At 54.7% G+C, this 19316-nt stretch overlaps 9 protein-coding genes across 9 annotated transcripts in view; 4 read left to right on the top strand and 5 right to left on the bottom strand.

Annotated features, from left to right (window-relative positions):
• Positions 1–885, bottom strand: part of DACRYDRAFT_46626 (BET3 family protein) — a gene marked incomplete at both ends in the record, with an annotated part of 1564 nt that extends 679 nt beyond the window's left edge. The window contains 4 exons of the mRNA XM_040774720.1: positions 133–390; positions 488–587; positions 653–750; positions 820–885. Coding sequence (XP_040632168.1) covers positions 133–390; positions 488–587; positions 653–750; positions 820–885 — 522 coding nt within the window. The remainder of the gene's footprint in view (positions 1–132; positions 391–487; positions 588–652; positions 751–819) is intronic.
• A 121-nt stretch (positions 886–1006) lies between these two features.
• On the top strand, positions 1007–3460 carry DACRYDRAFT_113436 (uncharacterized protein; the record flags this gene model as incomplete). Its single annotated transcript, XM_040769631.1, has 1 exon — positions 1007–3460. The coding sequence occupies one exon, from the start codon at positions 1007–1009 to the stop codon at positions 3458–3460; it is 2454 nt and encodes an 817-aa protein (XP_040632167.1).
• A 948-nt stretch (positions 3461–4408) lies between these two features.
• On the bottom strand, positions 4409–6367 carry DACRYDRAFT_45890 (APG9-domain-containing protein; the record flags this gene model as incomplete). Its single annotated transcript, XM_040774668.1, has 6 exons — positions 4409–4675; positions 4721–5164; positions 5210–5704; positions 5750–5999; positions 6049–6113; positions 6164–6367. 6 exons carry the CDS (start codon positions 6365–6367, stop codon positions 4409–4411), a joined length of 1725 nt encoding a protein of 574 aa, XP_040632166.1.
• Positions 6368–7744: 1377 nt separating this feature from the next.
• DACRYDRAFT_103764 (uncharacterized protein) lies at positions 7745–8619 on the top strand (the record flags this gene model as incomplete). The annotated part of the gene is made up of 4 exons (XM_040767814.1): positions 7745–7803; positions 7854–8057; positions 8110–8303; positions 8363–8619. The coding sequence occupies 4 exons, from the start codon at positions 7745–7747 to the stop codon at positions 8617–8619; spliced, it is 714 nt and encodes a 237-aa protein (XP_040632165.1).
• Positions 8620–8696: 77 nt separating this feature from the next.
• On the bottom strand, positions 8697–9481 carry DACRYDRAFT_19829 (MTH1187/YkoF-like protein). The gene is made up of 6 exons (XM_040771675.1): positions 9373–9481; positions 9298–9318; positions 9204–9246; positions 9084–9104; positions 8993–9035; positions 8697–8941 (listed from the first exon to the last, which is right to left on the bottom strand). Exons 1-6 carry the CDS (start codon positions 9445–9447, stop codon positions 8794–8796), a joined length of 351 nt encoding a protein of 116 aa, XP_040632164.1. The 5' UTR covers positions 9448–9481; the 3' UTR covers positions 8697–8793.
• A 150-nt stretch (positions 9482–9631) lies between these two features.
• Positions 9632–11007, bottom strand: DACRYDRAFT_61705 (uncharacterized protein). The gene is made up of 3 exons (XM_040775679.1): positions 10333–11007; positions 10257–10284; positions 9632–10194 (listed from the first exon to the last, which is right to left on the bottom strand). Exons 1-3 carry the CDS (start codon positions 10860–10862, stop codon positions 9745–9747), a joined length of 1008 nt encoding a protein of 335 aa, XP_040632163.1. The 5' UTR covers positions 10863–11007; the 3' UTR covers positions 9632–9744.
• Positions 11008–11775: 768 nt separating this feature from the next.
• Positions 11776–14322, bottom strand: DACRYDRAFT_86390 (glutamate-tRNA ligase; the record flags this gene model as incomplete). The annotated part of the gene is made up of 3 exons (XM_040776773.1): positions 11776–12543; positions 12595–14067; positions 14116–14322. 3 exons carry the CDS (start codon positions 14320–14322, stop codon positions 11776–11778), a joined length of 2448 nt encoding a protein of 815 aa, XP_040632162.1.
• Positions 14323–14783: 461 nt separating this feature from the next.
• DACRYDRAFT_113432 (2-isopropylmalate synthase) lies at positions 14784–17402 on the top strand (the record flags this gene model as incomplete). Its single annotated transcript, XM_040769630.1, has 4 exons — positions 14784–14794; positions 14839–15142; positions 15187–15649; positions 15697–17402. 4 exons carry the CDS (start codon positions 14784–14786, stop codon positions 17331–17333), a joined length of 2415 nt encoding a protein of 804 aa, XP_040632161.1. The 3' UTR covers positions 17334–17402.
• Positions 17403–17898: 496 nt separating this feature from the next.
• DACRYDRAFT_28794 (uncharacterized protein) lies at positions 17899–19125 on the top strand (the record flags this gene model as incomplete). The annotated part of the gene is made up of 2 exons (XM_040774305.1): positions 17899–18699; positions 18739–19125. Coding segments are annotated over 2 exons (1188 nt in total), but the record flags the coding sequence as incomplete, so codon positions are not given.
• Between the last annotated feature and the right edge of the window lie 191 nt (positions 19126–19316).

The raw sequence follows: 19316 nt of genomic DNA, 5'->3' as shown, positions 1-19316 counted from the left end.
GGGAAGTAGAGGGAACCGACGCAAAGAGTGAAGAGCGGAGCGAAAGGTGAAAAGCGAAGAGCGACAACAAAACCAAACCAAACCAAAACCCGAAACCAAAGACTCGACGCAAGCAAGAACCAGCCGACATACCATCTCCAAACTCCCCCTCAACACCCCACACAGCACATTACTCCACCACAACCCCCCCTCCACAGCTTCCTCAGGCAGGTCTACCATCTCAGCCAGGGGGTTCTCTTCTAGTGTGAGGACGAAACTGGAGCCAGGGGAAGGGCGGGGTGCGCTTCCTGCGGGCGTGGGGGCCGGGGCGGGGGAAGGGGAGGAGATGGGGGCAGGGGGTGAGGAGTGGGTTATGAGCGGTGTGAGGTTTAGGAAGGACTTGAACCCGACCTGGGGGTTGTTTAGCGTCTGCAGGGGATGCAAGGAGTGGAGTGGGAATGGGAGGGAAAGGCAGAAAGACAGCGCAATAGGAAGGGGGGAGACGCACCTTGGCGACTACTTCCCCTACTTCGCGAAAGTCTGTGCATCGACCTAAGTTTGAACGAGCCATAAAGTCCTCTATCAGTCTAGTGCCGATATTGTACCCCCTGAGCGTGCGGCGGGGTGAGATAGGAAGAGGGAAGGAAGAGGAGGAAGTGGGACGGGGACGCACATCTTCTCTAACTGCTTGTTCACTTCCTGATAGTCTTCGTAGTCCTGTATGAGCTGAACAACAAGAGCGCCATAAGTGAATGAGAATAGTTCTGCGTTCTGTTATGCGGGGAGTGAGTGAGTGCGTCGCAGTGGTAGCAGTGGGGAAGTGGGGAGGGATGTACGCACTATCTTCTCTGTCCTGCCTTTCCACAAGTCATCTCCAATCTGTTTATAGTTGAGTCTGTTCGCCATTGGAGTAACCTAAGAGTGAGGTATGCAGCTGCTCCTCCTCTCTACACTAAAAAGGTTCCGTTGCATCAAAGGAACTCAAAGGGACTGCCTACTCTCTCTCACTCACTCATCAATGCCCATAATGCCCCTCTCACCATCTCATATAATGGACGACCCATCAATCTCCCTACCTTCAGTTACACCTCTCTCACCTGATCGTCCCCAAGTACCAAGAAAAGTCGCTCCTCCAAGTCTTATCCTCGGTCTCCCACAACCACCCCAATCCCAATCCCAACAGCAGAGGACTCCCCCTGCTAGTGCTACTGTTGCACGCCGTCTACCCCCACCACTACCACTAGTGACACCCTACGCCCCCTATGTCCCCAAACGTCCTCTACCACTACGCACTCACTCGCCATACACCGCCCACCCCTCCCCATCCTCTCCACCCCCAAGCACAGCACACTACCCAACATCCTACGCACCCCGTCAACGCGTGCCAACCTCACCGTCGCTCCACTCCCAGCCTTCCCTTTCCTCACTCGCTTCACTCGGATCTGCTGTCTCCTCTGATAGGCTATCGCTGCATTCTCACTCTCTCTCATCCCGCTCTTCGGTCCGCTCTCCACCTCCTTCTTCTCTCGCTCCTCCACAAGCACAAGCGCATATACAAGCACAAGCACAAGGCCTAACTCCCCCTCCCAGAACACTAAAACACTCCCACTCACATTCAGCAAGCTCATTCCAATCAGTATCCCTCTCCTCAGAAGGGTCACCTTCTCCACGTCCGGATCTCTCTCCCTCCACCCCCTCCTCCCTGCCCCTACCCCAATCGCAGCCGCAAGGGCAGGGGCAGGCAGATCAGGATCAGGCTCTGGAGGACGAACTCGAACGAGCGACTACGAGCAGTTTGGCAGATACGGCATCTTACGATATGCTTGATCTTTCTCCGACGTCACCTCGTTCTACCCAAGGGATCAATAGCAACTTCCCTGCCTATTCCCCGGCGGCGGGGGCAGCTCCGAGAGGGATTGTTAGTAGCACAAGGGCGATGTTTGAGCCCTCCCCCTCTCCCTCTCCGCCTATCCAAGGAGGTCTGTGGGCCGAGCCACTGCCCCGGACAGGACCAAACCAAAATCAGTCAAAGCCGAAGCCGGTGCGGAAACCTGTACCCTTGGGAATGGGAGTAGGAGGGATGGGGATGGGAGTGGGAGGGAAAGGGTCGGTTAGCGCCCCCCCTACGCCGCCGCCCCGGGGGAAGATGACGAACCAAGCCGGCCCTGGAATGAGATCGTCGCTTACGCCTATGCCTACACCGTCTGCTCCGGCCTCGACCCCGGTTCAGCTGTCGAGCAACGCGCAGGGACTCGCGCAGGCGCAGGGACAGGCGCTGGGGAAGGGGCAAGCGTTGAATGGGAGGAAACCGCCCATCCCGCCAATGGCATACCTCCGGTATGCGCTCGTTTTTGACAGGAACTGGACTCGGGCTGCCGGGCGTGGGCGCGTTTCTCCGTCTGGCTCTGGACCTGGCTCTGGATTTGGATCTGGCTCTGGGGCTGCTTCTACTCAGGTTCAGCCAGCTGCCGTGCTATCCACCACCAGCACTCCAAGAGCTGCTCCGACTCCAACTCCTGCCAAACCGATCCCTGCCAACCCCAGTAGCGGCCCGTTCACCGGATCTGTAGCGTTTACGACTTCCCAGCTCGGGAGGAGCGCTATTCCGGGAAAGGCACAGGGACAGGGCGGCAGCCTATCGACTTCGACTTCTCTTTCGAGCCTCTCGAGTAGCTCTACATTCTCGACACTCTCTTCTTCATCCACTTTCTCCGCGTCCGGCTCCGGGTCAGGGTCGACGTTCTCACCCCAACCGCAATCCCCACGTGCGCTTCCCCGTACAGGCACACAGACAGGGTCGACGGATACGCTCACTCTTAGTCTTTCGGTCCCTACGCCGACGCCGACGCCGGGGACGGGGACGGGGACGGGGACGGGGACGGGGACGAGGAATAGGTCTAGCGGGTGGAGGGGGACTAGTATGGACGGCATGGACATGGAAGGGATGGAAGGGATTGAGGCCGAGATGTTGAGCAGGGCTGCCGCTGCAGGAAACTGGAATGGGAGCGGGAGCGCGGAGAGGAAAGGGAAGGGGAACCGAGGACCTGGGGACGGGGATATCGGGCCAGGGAGTGCAGGAGCAGGGGCAGTGGGAGCAGGGGCAGGGGCAGGAGAAGGAGAAGCAGGGGAGAAGAAGTTGCAGGGATATGTCGTCAGAGCGGTTTGGACGCTGTCGAGGTTACAGAGGGAGGTCTTACAGGGGATTTGGTATGTTTGTCTTTCTGTCTCCTTTTTTCCTTCCCTATCTCTCCCACTTTCCCACTTTCCCTCCCCCCACCCTCCTCCCTATCACACCCACGCTCCCGCCAGGCATGCTCACCCCCTTCCCCTTCCCCTTTCTAGGAACGAATGTGATACCACCCACTATGGCGCTCTGGACAAAGAACAGTTCGCGAGGGGGATGTGGAGGATTGATGAGGAGCTGCGCCGGGCTCGGGAGAGGAGGGACCGTGGGAATGGGAAGGAGAAAGGGGGGAGGTGATCCTGTTTCCTTTTGAGGGGTTTCAGGGGTTTGGGGAAGGGCGGATTGCCTGCTGGGAATGGGGAATGCGAGTGTGGACTCGAACGGACGGTGTAATGCTATGTTTTGTGTATATGTTCTCTATGTGGAACTGGAGCCGTGGAACGGGGATACTGTAGGGGAGGGGATAGGGATATAGCTGTATGGGAATCATCTTCTCTATGGGATATCTTTTCACGACCAGGGAAATCTGTTCATACAGTGTAAACTAATGCTCTACAAACGCCTTGCTAGCCAACAAGTCCCCGTGTGCATGCGTGCGTGCGTGCGAAGAGGGGGCTACAACACCCCCCTCCTCCTGTCGTATATATCCGCCAAAAGCCCCATAACCCCTCCATCCAACACGTCCCCAGCCTTTCCATCATCCATCATCTCCGTCCCCCCAGGCCTCACTTCCCGCACATACGATTCCCCTAGCTCGCTGCTCACCTCCCCATCCCCCTCCGTGTCGGGCTCAATGGCCTCCAGCACTGTGGATGCGGAGAGAGCGGCACGGGAGGGAAGGGGAACCTTACTCTTCCGCTTGGTCATCGATTTCTGTAATGCGCGCTCGTAGAGTTGTGCTCGGTCGGCGAGCGCTTGACTAGGTTGAGGTGGGTGCAGGGGGTGCGGGTGAGCAAGAGGCGGTAGGTTCATGCTCGGCACTGGTAATGGCGCTGACACTGTTGTTGGCCCCCGACCGCGGGACTTGGACCGCCTATACGCGGCGCTGCTGGCTTGCACAACGGGGGAAGTAGTGTGCGCGTTGAGTTCCGCCAAACGGGAGAGGTAGAGAGATCCCGCTGGGTCGGAGGGGACCCATTCTGGGTTGGCGGCTTTGAAGTTTAGGAAACTTTTTTCCATCTTGCCTTCTTTGGACATCCAGTGTTCGTCGCCTTGTGCGGTTGGCACTCCATACTAGACAGATCGTTAGCGGTTAGCGAGTAGCAGGTAGCAGGGAACGCTAGTGGGGCTTACGTTCACGTTGCCGTGCCGCTTAAAGTCGAAGACGGCAAAGCTGCATACATATCCGAGCCCGTCGACGTGCACGGTAAACTCTCGAAAGAAGTCGATGATGGCAGGCGCACAGGCTGGGAGCGAGAACCACAGGATGAATGGCGTTAGGATGACGGATACTAGCTCTTGGACAAATATTGTGATCTTCATCTCATAGAGTTTTCCGAACTCGGTGTGAATCTACGCGGATCAGTACGCAGGTCTACGACGATGCAGCGTACGTACAGTCTTCGAGTGAAGCTGATCTTGCCATTCCGCTGGCATATAGTGGGTGAACTCGACAACGTCCCGCATGAGTAGTTCCGGGTCAAACACGGTGCGCTCATCCGGCACCATACCTCTAGACACGGCCAAGACACTACCAAACAAACCGAGGTAGAACAGGACGGTCCTATGCGGGGTGATCTCAAACCCAAGGAACACATCAGGGTTGATCACAGTTGCCAGTAGGAGAACCGCTGCAAATGCGCCAGCCACAAAGGAGACAAAGCGCATAATGGCCGCAACCTTTGACGACGGGAACTGCGATATATACTCCGTTGCGAATGGATACGACTGATGCATCCTCCGCGTGAAGAGATGCGGCAGCTCGTTGAACTCTCGAAACTTCCATTGCGCCAGCGGAGTGTATTGCCGTCCCCCGATCGACGAGGGATTCTTGTGGTATTCCTACAAGCAATCAGACCCGGTACATGTATACACCAGACAACGCACCTCGAAGTACCGGAAGAACGAGTACATCAGCAAGTAAAGCACAATGAAAGGAGCAAATACAGCATTGATTATACCCATGAAGATAAAACGTCGCTTCAGGCCCTCGATCAATACCGTCCGATTTCGTTCTTTCAGGAACACTTTACGAGGGTGGCCGGATGGATCGCAGAAGAACTCCATAACACAGAATCGGAGATTCCATTCCAAAGCCCGTGTCAGTGTTCCGGCCCCGGTCCGCGAATAGTTCCTCAGAAACGAGGGCAGAGGGAGCCTTGATAACGGAAGGGAAAGATTCAGGAGATCTTTGTTGAATAACGCGATGAGATAATTCTCTTGGCGCATGATGCGGTTTGCAATATCATGTGCGTCGAGCTTTTGCACCATCTTGCTCCCAGCCATGGATGATGATAAGGCCGCAGCGGTAAGTGCATTAGACTCGCGGATCTTGGAAATGCGAGCAACAATCGCAGGCCAGGAAATTGTTTGTATATCTGCCTGCGAGAGTGTCAGATGCGCGCATACTCCCACACAAGGACTTACATCGGGTACATCGAGAACGTGGGTATAAAAGCGATACATGTGGACAAGACGGACGATGCCATAGACATATGATACACACTGCCAGGCGTAGAACGCACCAAACGCCACAAAGAAAAGGAACGTCCACCCGGAGAACCGCGAGATACATTGAGGAATGATTACATTGGAGAGACTGGTATGATTGTGGATGGAGCTGTAGTCGATGCATGCCAGGAGAAACGTCGAGAAAAAAATAACAAATCCAACCGTGCTGAATATACTGTTAGACGTCGGATCCAAAAGAGCACAAGGTATCTCACAGAAGATTGAGCCCTCGCGTCAGAGCAATAGTGTATATGCCCTTTCCGACATAGTAGGCGTATACCTCCGACAAGGTCAGACTAGTCAACATTTAAAAAGGGATGGGATACGCACTTCCTGAAGATAGGCGTCCAAATTCTGCACATTTACCCAGTTCCACAATGCCATTTCACGGGCGTCGAGCCCCGCTTTTCCTACGGATGGCCCTCCTGCGTGGGTGACCGGTGCTGGCAGGGGCAAACCATTGCTGCTGGTCCGAGATGCGCTCTTCTTCGATCTCCTGGACGTCTTCACCGGCTGTGGTGCCGGTTCAATCATAATGCTCTTCGGAGGTTCACTTCCATCTTCTTCATCCTCTTCAATAGCGCTCGGCGGGGCTGGGTATTGCGCCTCAGGCTCGTGAAGCGCTATTCGTTCCTGTATGGGAGTGCTCGTGCCATCTTCCAGCTCGTCCATCGGTTCATCTTCGTTCTCTTCCGGGACAGAACTGGCAATAGAATAACCTTGGTAATGCCTTCCGAGAGGGTTCAGGAGGTTCAGAAACGGCCTATGGTGGGTACTGTAGGTCGATGAAGCTGACAGAGACGGAGGAGGAGAGAGTGCCCTGGAGTGACGAGAGCTGGACGGATGATGAGGTAGAGAATGAATCGACATGTTCAGCAGTAGAATGGAGCGCTCGGAGCCATCCACTGCGCTCTCGTCCTCGTTTATTAGAAAGATGGCCAAACAGGAGCGTCGCCGTTGAGAGGAGTATGGCCGTTGCGGAGAGGGGGGCTGCGTGTCCCTGAGTAAAGAATGCCTCCGAAGACGCGGTGAACGTGACTTATCTCTCGACGCGTCTTGTTCTCGCACGACCATCTCTATGCTTCGTTCGATGCAAGCTTTGCGTTATTGCGATTAAAATCTTTGTGTATCCTTCAACCAGTGTGATTATACTCTATCGCCTGTCTGTTGTTCTACCTACAAGATGTCCTCCGTCTCCGGCACACGGTCTTTTCAGCCTCCTCCAGCGACGCGGCTCTGGCCCCTCATCCATTGCAATGTGTGCTCAATTCCGTTCTTTCCCCGCAATGATCCCTCCCAACCCCCTCCTATGCCATTCTGGATGACAAGCTGTGGTCATGTCATTTGTAACTCTCATCTGAGTGAGACAAAGGGAGCTACTTAACGGAGATGCCCCGGTGGAACTGAGCCGTCTGCAGGACCTGATCAGACCTGCGCTTGCTGTAATGCCCCTAATGTGCAGCCTGTTCCTATGCAAGCGCATGTCAGACTAGATTTTGTATCCTTTACGAAATTGCTGCTGAGGATCCTTTCAGATGGATCCTCTTCCTCTAGCAACCTGGCATCTGTTCCTTCCCGATGCTCTAAGCCACTTAACACGCGCTGCAAATTACCAGCATGAATCTACACTACGTCTTCTAACTAGCCTTCAAGATAAAAAGGAGCGTTGCGAACGACAAGAACATTTGTTGCAGAAGATCAAGCCCGAATTGGAGAATTTGAAGGCTGTTCGGAGGTGACGATTTCTCCTTCCTGTCAGTCACTCCAAATTGCCTATCTCGACCCAATTTCAGACAGGTCGAAGCACTCCAGCAAGAGAATGCTGAACTGCGAAGAAGACTTGGCATAAACCCTGCGGATCCACCCATGTTCCCCGGCCCGCATAGTGATGTCCCAGCCAACTCAGCCTCAATGGCACCAGAGCACAGTGCCCTAAACGCAAATGGAAAGCGACCATATCCCAGCGATCCGTATGTCTATCATCTAGCAGTCAGCTGATACCCACTCAATCTGTCGCCAGCAACCCCATGGCACCACCAACGTCCCGTCCGCCCTCTCGCCGCCCCTCTACATCGTTGGGCCACTCTGGCTCTTCTGAGCGATCATTTGGGGGCATGCCACCAACTCTCCCTGATCGCATTACTTTGCCAGCAAGAGAACAGGGGGCAGGAATGCGTGTGCGATCAATGGAACGAAGTGTCACCACCCCAGTACAATCTCTTCAGTGCGTACCGGCTGTAACCCAAAGTCTCTACTCAACTCTGACATATATGCAGGCGATTCACGTACACTGCCCCATCAACCCCGACTCGCTTTGCACCCCCGGTTCGACCGAGCTATATTGGGCAGCACGCGGAGAGGCGAACATCAGGTCCGATTTCGTACTCGGCAAATTCCTCGAACCTGGGGAATATGGGCCCACCGCCAACTCCGGTTCATAGAAGAGCGCCCGTGCATCAGGGCATGTCAGGTGCGTCCAATACCTCCGTATATGCGCCAATATGTGCACTTATCATGCTCCCCTAACAGGAGGGAACATGGCGATGCCAATGGCAAGGCCTCAAACTGCTCCTATACAACCACCTTTCACACCACGTCGTCCCCATCATCATGGCCCTGTTCCGTTCACTCCCCGAACTAATTTTTCAGAGATGGCACAGCTTCCTCACGCGACACCTCAGCACCAGAGATTTGGCAGCATGGCAGAGGACAGGCGTCGAAAGTTTGTGCCTGCAGGTGCAGTCCAAACTGCAAACTGGAGCGGAGGAGCACACATGGGTCCATGAGAGCCACTTCGGTTCCCGGGCTCTGACACATATACGCCAGTAAATCGAATACCTGGACGCATGCAGGCTTCATTGTTTCTATTTGTTCCTTCTTATAATATCAATATGCTCGAACAACTCATCTCAGATCAGCTCTGGAAAACCGAGTCATCTCTCCATGTGCGATGCATCTCCTTATTCCTTCTTATCCGCAGCCAAGATCTCCTGGACCCTCCTTAGCTTCGACTCATTCCCAGTCCCAGGAGCCAGCACCTTATCCGTCCTCGTTCCGATGCGTATGTCAGTGGCAATACGGGGTGCGCCCTGCTTGTGCACGGCGAGACTGTAGGTCAGGTGAGAAAGTGAAGTTGAGGGGTGAACATGATGTGCATACTGGCAGTCACCAATCGCAGCGCATACAGCGTCCCACGGTCCTTCTATAATGACTCAGCAGTGACACGCAGAGTCCCATCAATTCGGCATACCGAGGTTGGTGCCGTAACCGCTTGAGAAGTATTGAGAGGTAGTAACATGGCTGATGTGAACGGTGCTCACTGCATCTATTGCGATGTAAGACCGGAAGAGAGTATGATGGACAGCGATACGCACTTTGAACGTCAATCCAGACTTCTCCAGCACCCGGTGGCACTACCACGCAACTACTCAGTATCAACTACAGCCATGAGGCGACAACAGCACCTCTGCGATATACGGTCCGACCTAAGCATCGTATTAGACCACGCTAAGATTTCGGAATCGGGACAAGAGACGTACCGACGGTTCGCCCGTTCCCATAGGGATCAGACAGAAGTCCGCTACTGCATATATTTCTTCGTCTGACCCAGACATGAATAGACAATGGATGTGTGGAAGGCGTATGGCGGTCGCTGGCACTGGAGAACGTGGGACGGGCGCTCATCGGGGATATCGGGTCCAACTATGACGCAGTGATTGTATGACACGGCCGACAACTTTCCGATGAAACAACCACCAAGAATCAGACCTGCTCTGTCAACGTCCAGATACGAGTCAACAACGGCACCTCGACGATTCCCTATCTATATCATCCTTGTGTATTAATAGAATCTGAAATACACCAGCCTTTTCCGCGAGTTCGACATTTCCCTCAGACCACCATGTCCGCGATCACTCTGCGTGCAGAATCCTCCTCTGAGGGAAAGTCACGACACCGCTCTTTTCGATGACTCCCTGCACCAATCCCAGCTGCGGCTGATCCGATTGATCCCACAGACCACCGTGTACCAACGACTCCGCGCGAATAGGATTGGACAAAGTGATCCACGTCACCACCCATGCATACCCAATCAGCCGCGTCCACATCGTATCTTTCAGGCCGAGACGCTTGCCGATTATGATGACGTGATCTTCGCAAGCGATGCAGACGGCTTGTAGGGTGAAGAATAGAATGCTGTCGAATGCACCCGACCAGGTGCGAAGGAAGGCATAGGCGCCCGACGCATGCACAATCCCGGATATGAAGAAGACGATGAGAAGCTCGACGTATGTAGTGAGTTTCTTGCCCCGTGTCAATCCCAGGACGTCTTGGGCGAAGAATTTGGCATGAGCGGTCAAAAACTGGAACAGAAATGTTAGCGAAGCAGGTAGCACCAATGATGGATTTTGCAATTGTAACTAACATGACGATGGAGTTGGTGCCATGTACGTCTGATTCAAAATGAATCATGGCTGTCAAATTCCAAGACAATGACGCACCCCCAGAATTTTCTCACGGTGTATCCATCCCGAATCCTGCCAAACATGTCCGGCCAGTCTTCTTGCTTATAGATGAAAAGCGGGACGGTGACTGCAGCCGCCAAGGCATGCATGAGGAGCATAGCCCCGCCCATATTGATCCATTCCGCAAGGTTGTACACGACCTGCCATGCCATACCATCCTGATATACCGAGCCGCCCGTGTAGCATGCAGAACGGTTTCGATACAGCGTCTGGGCAAGGTCCATCACAAGGAGGCAACCCGCCATCCCCAGAAGCTGTCGGAGGGTGAAACGCAGTCGACTCTCGTTCTTCCCCATTGAGGTCCAAAGATGCTTCGCTTCGAAGTTCCACCCTATGCCACGTAAATTCATGGACAAATCTAGCGCCCATTTGATATTTGTCCAGCTCAATCCGGGCAGGGCGAAGAACTTCCCGTCTTTGTTTGAGAAATCGGATGCTGGATCATGTAAAACCAGCAGATCGGATGCAAGTAACGCGGCGGTTGCGAGCGTGTGCGCATTATACATTCCCTCCCGGGGCGTGGATGGTGGAAGGTGGACGATGTAGTAGTATACGAGGGCGAAAATGGCGACGACGAGGGAGCGGCGTACGACGTAGGACGACGAGAGCAAGCCCAGTGAGCATAGGACGCTGGGCGTCAGGAGGGTCACCAGGGGTTGCAGTGGGGAAGACATGATCGACAAGTGTGTGCTCTCGTCCTGCAGTAGGCAACCTAGTTAACGAATCCGTGTCACATTCAAATGGACATTCGGCCCCCGAACGATGATTCATTGGTAATTGGGGCCGGGCCTGTGCCTAGCCTTTGCCAACCGACAATGAGGTGTTGCACATGATTGAGAGTGAAGACTGGATCTGGGCATAAGTTTTAGCAGCATGCGCAAGGAAGGTTGCTGACGGCTGACTCGAGAAAAAACTGGCATGGAGGTGTGCCATCAGCCTCGGGTTTAGGAAACCTATAGCTAGCGTCACCAAGAAGGCATTAATCGGCTGTTTGCTAGCAAGAAGGGTGCCGAGCAAGCTGCGAAGTACATCTTGGTGGAATCTTGACACCAGAATAAGTCATAATTTACTTTAGAAGGACATGCACCAGCAGGCGAGAGGCAAGGTATTCCAAATGCAGGTTCCGCGGTACCGAGACTTTCACAGGGGACCAACTTGATAAGACATATTCCGGAAGCCTCCCACGGGAGCGCCACGTATACAACTAGTCCCAGCGCCTCTTTCCCCCTCACACCTGCATAATCTCTTCATCGCCTCCAAATGAGAGGCAATGACGCACGAAATCATCAAAAAACGAACCCGTGAGTGAAATGATATCGATTGTTACATCATCAAGGTCTGAGGAACAAAGTCTACCCTGCACCTTTCAGGGTCATCTCATCGTCAGGCACGAAGTCCGTGAGGCCTCTCGCCGACCATTCAATGCTCATATATGGGCTTGACCTCGAACATGTTGCTGCCCGGTTGCAGCGGCACAGCCTTTTCACCGTATATAGGCTTCACAGCGAACATCCCCGTCGGTACCTGTATGTCGAACCCGATGTCCCCATCTGACTTGACGGTTCTTAAGTCGTCGGGCTGCCCAGCCCCAGGCACAGGCCCAGCGGCGCCGTCAACGATGGGAGCCGCTGACCCCGGGGCGGCCGCCGCTTTCTTCTCCTTTTTGGGTCGCGCAGCATCCGTTGTGCAGGGTGGGGTTCCCTTAGGCTGCTTCTTCGCCTTCGCAGGCTTCTCTTCCTCCACGGGCTGTTCCGCCTTACTCGCTACTCCCGCAGCTTTCCCGTCAGGGATATGGATGAACTCGAGCGTCTCCTCGCCCTTAGCGCCGGAGATGTTGTCGAGAATATAGTACCCCTTCCGCTCGAACTGGATGATATCCCCTTTAGCGAGATCGAGCACGTTCGCGTCCGACCAGGCAGCGACCTTGAACTCCGTGACGGGGGTAACAAAGTCCTGCACTTTGTCCTCCTCCTCGAGTTTCTTTTTCGTAATAAGGTAGTCGTAGTCCTTCAGTACGACGTTGACCAACGGGTGGGCCGCTGTCGGAGAGGTGAGCCACGTGATCTTCTTCTCGGTCTTCTTGAAATCGCCCTCTAAGTGCAGATCCATCGTGATATGCGTGATGACGCCGTTCGGTCCGGTCTCTTTTGAGCGCACGATCGCGTTGCCCCAGTCCATGAGGGTAATCTGCTCAGGTGATCAGTATCTTGTCACTTTCTGAAACGAAGCAACACTCACCTCCTCATTGTCCTCGAAGATGACCGCATCCTCCTGCTCCACATATATTTCTCCACTATAGACCGTCTTCTTCTCCCCCACCTCAGAGTTCTTCTTATGCTTCGGAACATTTTTCACCTCAACCCCTGGCGCGCCCCTTATCGTCACCTTCACCGCGTTATCCTTCATGATCGCCCAGAAGCGCGGTGCAACAGGGTCGATGACTTTCTTGTTTAGCGACCAAATCGTGTCCCACTCGAGAAGCAGCTGGCTCTGACTAGGCCCCTGAGCAAGGATAAACTGCTTCAAGCCCTCGACGGTCATCCCCCTCCTCCGAATCCCGCGCACGGTAGGGAATCGCGGGTCGTCCCACCCTCCAACAAGCCCTTGGTCGACAAACCAGTGCAGCTTCCTCTTGCTCAACAACGTGTAGATGAACGCGATGCGCGAGAAGTCCCACACGTGGACGTCCCTCATCCCCAGGGCTTGGAGGAACCAGTGGTACTGCGGGTTCCGGTCACGGTACTCGTTCGTCCTCAGCGCGTGGGTCACGCCCTCCAGGCAGTCAACAATCGGGCAAGCGAAGTCGTATGTCGGATAGACCTTCCACTGGCTGCCGGTCCGGTGGTGGGGGGTGAGGTTGCACCGGTAGATAACAGGATCCCGCAGTGCACCGTTATCGTCGTTATATGAAATCTTGGCGCGAATGCACCAGCGCTGGCCCTCCACGCTGCCGGTCTTCATCTCCTCAAATTTTTGCAACGTCTCCTCAGGCGTCATGTCCCTCCTCTTGGAAGGCAGGCGCTCCGTCCGCTCGCACCTCATCTGCTCCTGCTCCGTATCGTCCGCATACGCCTTTCCCCGCTTGATGAGCTCGACACACTCCTCGTACAGCTTGGCAAACCAGTCACTCGTATGGCTCAGCAAGTCTGCGTGCACTCCGAGCAGGGCGAGGTCTTCGATGATGCTCTGCTCAAACTCTTCTTTCTCCTTGCTCGGGTTCGTATCATCGAATCGTATGATCAGGCGGCCCTTGTACATCTGCGCAAAGTACTGGTTCAGCATAGCGGCCTTAGCATGACCGATATGCAGGTATCCTGATGGCTCGGGAGGGAAACGGGTTACAACTTTGCCCTCCGCGGCGTCTGGCAGGCCGAGAGCGAAAGAAGATGCAGCAGCCGCTTTCTTCGCACTCTTGTTCTTGCTCGAGCGTGCCTCAGTAAGTGCAGCGAGCGCACTCTGCACACGCTCGAATCCCTCCAAATGGGCAATCCAGCGCGCAAGATGTACGTGCGCCCCGCGCTTCAGAACACCGGCGACGACGTTGTTCCTCTTCAGTGCACCCCAGATCGCGTAGTCCGCTACTGTAGGCTCGTGACCTGAGAGATAGGTACGAAGTGCTAGGCGGTCATCTAGTGCGTCGATGGATGAAGTAACGGCGGCGAAGGCGGTAAGCGTGCTGAGTGCCACAGCTTGAGCAAGGAAGGCCTCGGTCTGTTCACGTCAGGTGGTATAACTAAACAGGAAAGAAAATCTGCATACCGGGCTCTTTTCTCCCCAAGCAGATACTTGGTCTGCCAGGGCTCGGATCGACTCCTCCACTCCCCGCACCTCCCCCATAGGGGAAATGAGCTCGACGGAATGCCGCTGCTCGTCGTCGAATACGTATTCGACGCCAGAGACGGCAGCGAGGGCGAGCACGCCGAATGGGAATGGTGCGTCTTTGCTGTTAACGTAGAGTGTTGTCATTCCTTATTTCTAGATGTTTTCTGTGATAAAGGTGGTATGGGAAGAGTGTCGTGTGATGGTTATAACAAGGATGATCATGTCCAAGTCACGCACAGATATAACTTCTGGCACAGCCACTTTCCCTTACACCACGCGTGAATTAATCCGCAATTAATCCGCGGGTTAGTTAAGTACGGAAGTACAATTTCTCATGTATTGCCGTTTTCGGCCGAGTCCAAGGGTCTAAGGGCGAGTCAGTGTGCCCGTGCAAGAGCAGCTTCGGAGGGACCGAGTCAGTCACTCTCTTGTTACTCTTCACTCAACCTTCTTGTTCTCTCTGTACTTCTGCGGGCGCATTGCTTTATTCGAGATACTGGGGTTGACTTAAAGTGACTGGACTGCGACTCACTTGACTCACTTGACTAACTTCACCCTGCTTGCCTCGTGTTCACTTGCATCACACACTATACAAGACATACATCATGCCTATGCTGTACGCCCCTCTCCTACTCCTCCCGAACAAACTAACATCCCAAGTCCCATCCCCTCTCAGAAGTACTCTCCCTACACCCCCCTCCATCTCCCCGACCGCCAATGGCCTTCCAAGACCATTACTCGACCCCCGATCTGGCTCTCAACCGACCTGAGGGACGGAAACCAAGCCCTGGTAAACCCCATGACTGTCGACCAGAAATGGCGCTTCCTGAAGGAGATAGTCAAGTGCGGGTTTAAGGAGGTCGAAGTCGCTTTCCCAGCTGCGAGCGACACGGACTTCGAGTTTGTTAGGCAGGTCGTCGAGGCCCAGCGGACGGGAGAGATACCTGAGGATGTGTGGATCCAGGTCAGTTAATCTCAATATCAGAGAACTCTGTTGACGCCATGCAGGTGCTCACACCCGCCCGTGCAGACATTATCAAGCGAACAGTCGACTCCGTCGCAGGGGCGAAGCGTAGCATTATCCACATGTACAACGCTACCTCTCCGTGTTTCCGCCAAGTCGTGTTCGGGAACACGAAGGAGCAGACGCTTGCCCTAGCTGTAGACCACACGAAGCTCGTTCGCCAGCTGACGGACGCCTGTACAGCCGAGCACGGCACCAAGTTCCGGTACGAATACTCGCCTGAGACGTTCAACCAGACGGAGATGGAGTTCGCGCTCGAGGTGTGCGAGGCGGTGAAGCGTGCCTGGGGACGGGCAGCAGAGGGAGAGGAAAGGATCATATTCAACCTTCCTGCGACGGTGGAGATCGCCACGCCGAACCATTACGCAGACCAGATCGAGTGGTTTTGCAGGAACATCTCCGAGAGGGAGAAGGTCATCATCAGCCTGCATCCGCATAATGATCGGGGTGCGTATATGCGTCTCTATGTCCCGATATGTGCTGACACGGACTAGGAACGGCGATCGCCGCGGCGGAACTGGCGATGATGGCCGGTGCGGATCGGGTAGAAGGCACGCTCCTAGGGAACGGCGAGCGCACGGGAAACGTCGACATCGTCATCCTAGCACTGAACCAGTACTCGCAGGGTGTTTGGCCTAACCTTGACCTCTCAGACATGTACGGCCTTATCGACGTCGTCATGTCCTGTACTGAGCTGCCTGTGCACCCACGCCACCCCTATGCCGGAGAACTGGTATTCACCGCCTTCTCCGGGTCGCACCAAGATGCAATCAAGAAAGGGTTCGAGAAGCAAGCGGCGAGGCACGCCGCAGACCGGGCAGCGGGGCGCAAGGAGCTCTGGGATATGCCTTACCTGCCTATCGATCCACAGGACATTGGCTGTTCGTACGAAGCCGTGATCCGCGTCAATTCCCAGAGCGGCAAGGGCGGTATCGCCTACCTCGTCAAGCAAGCGCTCAAGCTTGACCTCCCACGCAAGATGCAGATGGCGTTTTACCAGGTCGTTCAAGACGTCGCGGACAAGTCGGGGAAGGAGATGACAACGGAGGATATCGTCTCCAATTTCTGCAGGACGTATCATTTTGGAGGGATGCAGTACGAGGGTCGCCTGGCTCTACGCTCGTTCACGCTGGTCGATATCTCGCACAGTGTGTCGAGTCTCACGGGAATAGGGAGCCACAACTATACTGAGGAGGATGTGGACCGACACATCCGGATCGATGCCAAGCTGCGCGTTGACGGAGTGTTGATGACCCTCTCTGGAGAAGGGAACGGGCCACTCTCAGCACTCCTCCACGCTCTGCGCGATCATCTCGGTATCAAGCTCTCCATCAGGGAGTACATCGAGCACGCTATCGGGGAAGGCACGTCTGTCCAAGCGGCAAGCTACGTCGAGCTCGTCCCCTCCGAGCGGGGCCCAGCCGACCGCAGCAGCAAGGGTTTCTGGGGCGTCGGCGTAGACTTCGACATCACCTATTCCGGCCTGCGCGCCGTCCTCTCCGCTGCGGACGTCACCATTGGCACTCAAGATCTCCCAAAGCTCAACGCTAAACGCTCGTTTAACAGCACCACAGGCGCCCAAGTCGCAGACGCTATCAAGAGCACTCTTGATCTTGATATCCCACCCCGTCTGCAGATCGCCTTCTCCGAGCTGGTGCGCGCGAAGCTTGCGCAGAACCCGACACCCGAAGGGCTCGCAAAGGAGTTCAAGGAAGCGTATCAGTATGAGGTCGAGGGGGCATTCACTCTCCTCACTTACGCCTACGGACAGGGCCCTAACATGAGGCGCACCCTGACGGGTAAAGCGAATAGCCCGATAGGGGAGATATCCCTCAACGGGGAGGGGAACGGCCCGCTCAGCAGTCTCCTGAGCGCGATCAACATCTACCTCAGTGCAGAGCTGAGCGTGCGCCAGTATTCTGAGCACTCGATTGGCGAAGGTACGGACGTGCGGGCGGCGAGCTATGTTGAGCTCGTTTGTCCGCCTGTGCCGGGGGAGAAAGATCGTCCAAGTGGGTGGGGCGTCGCGGTCGACGAGGATATCACTGCGAGCAGCCTGAAGGCCGTTCTTAGCTGTATTAACGGGATGGTTGCTACGGGCAAGGTGGGTGTGAGAAACCCAAAAAACTAGCCGGGAGGCTGGGACTGGGAGTTGAATGGAATATGTGAAATCTTGTGTTGAATGAAAACAATGTGTTGGTGTCTTCTTCCGTCGTTGGACTGATAGCTTCTCTCTGCCATTGTACTTGGCCTGTGATCTTTTGATTTGCCCTGTCACCACCAATGGTCGATGTTGATTGTCACTATTCCACTCTTCAACTGGCTGGTTCGAAAGGAGCGCTGTCGAAGACCGCTCACAAAACTGTGGCAAGCGTGGACCGTGATAATAATCATGGGATTTGGATCATTCACGATGTATTAAAGGGCTCAGAGTATGAGAGAAGCAAACAGTAGGAGCCCAATATCTATTGTTTATTCAAGGTGTCGAAAAGAGAGCATAAGATGACTCCAATTTTCACATGAATTTTGCTTGCACAGCCGCTTGCTCCTAGTTGTCAGGTTCCTACCAACGACTCCATCAACCAACGATCATGCCTCCACGCTCATCTCGCAAACGCGAGCTCTCGTCACCGTCCCCACCCCCAAAGCGAGCGCGATTCGACGACGAAGCTATCTCAGCGGCCGAAGACCGCGTCTTTGAAGACACTGTTGACGCGTCACTCGAAGTCTCAGCGCGCCAAGCAAAACGTTCTATCAACACAGACGGATACGAATCTGATAGTACGGATGATGGAGAATGCGTGGTAATGAGTCGTAGGAGTGGTGCGAACGAGATGGGTGATGAAGACGATGATATGTTCGCTCCTTCTGGCTCTGCCGGGAAGGAGGGAACGAAGAACGAGGCGGCGGATGACGATGACGATGACGATGAGGAATACGGTGGAGGGAGTAAGAAAGAGAAGGTGCTAGAGTTGGGAGATATTGAGGGGCAGGAGTTTGGAGAGGCTGGAGGGGGGCAAAGCGACAATGAGGACGACGACGACGAGCCTGTTGACGAGGACGAGGCAGAACGACGTGCCAAAAAGGGCATGGGCTTCGAGCTCACAGGTTTCAACATGAAGGAAGAAATGGAAGAAGGAAAATTTGTGGATGACGGGACGTTCGTACGCTCTCGAGATCCGCACGAGATGCATGATCGTTGGCTCGAGGGGACGAGCGAACGAGATATGAAGCGTGCGAGGAAAGCGCATGAAAAGAGGGAAAAAGAAGAGAGAGAACGAGAAGCAAGGGAGATGAGAGAGCAGCAGCGAAAGGGGAAGGAAGAATACGAGCTGGAGTTAGTGCAGCTGATGAGGAGGGGAGAGTCGGTCATGGAGACGCTGCAGCGGTTAGGCGCAGAGGCGAAGAAAGCTGGAGGGCAAAAGCACAAAGCGAAGCGGAAGCCCGCTGGGATCGCCGCTGCAAGCATGGATATCGACGGCGACACTGAGCCTTCTGTGGCTAAAGGGAATCATCAGACGAACGGGCACGTCGAGACAACACCTATCGAGCGAGTAACAGCGCTTGCCTCCACGCTGATGGAACTGGGGAATATGGACGTGTACGACGACACCTACGAGCAGCTCCTACGTTCTGTTCGACGGTCTGGACTCGTCTCCCAGAACTGGGTACCGCCCTCACAGACTCCTCCTCGAAAGGCCTCGCCGCCACTAGACAACACGCAATATGAATATCGTTGGTCACCAGACTATCTCGCCGTCGCTGGCGGCTCCGTAGAAGGTCCCCAGACGTTCGGCCCGTTTCAAAAGCGTGATCTAGATGCCTGGCGGTCGGCGGGGTATTTTGGTGGATATGAGAATTGTGAAAGGGTGCAAGTTCGTGGGGTTGGGGACAGCGAATGGAAGAGCTGGAACGCGGTCTTCGCGGAATGATGATGGTTGATTGCTTCTGGACTTCTTTGATTAGCACCTAAAACGGCAGCTTCTTGTTCCGATCATGTACAACATTGACAAACGCATACATAGCTAATGAGTAAACGACCTATCTCCTTCACCATATAGTGACTGATACATGTTTTCTGGACACCTCTTAATTAGGCAGAATGAAGCCAGGA

This window comes from Dacryopinax primogenitus (genome assembly GCF_000292625.1).
Source record: "Dacryopinax primogenitus strain DJM-731 SS1 chromosome Unknown DACRYscaffold_2, whole genome shotgun sequence".
NCBI classification, from domain to species: Eukaryota; Fungi; Basidiomycota; class Dacrymycetes; order Dacrymycetales; family Dacrymycetaceae; genus Dacryopinax; species Dacryopinax primogenitus.
The sequence above is the reverse complement of the archived record's forward strand: the minus strand, read 5'-3'. Positions and strand labels throughout refer to the sequence as shown.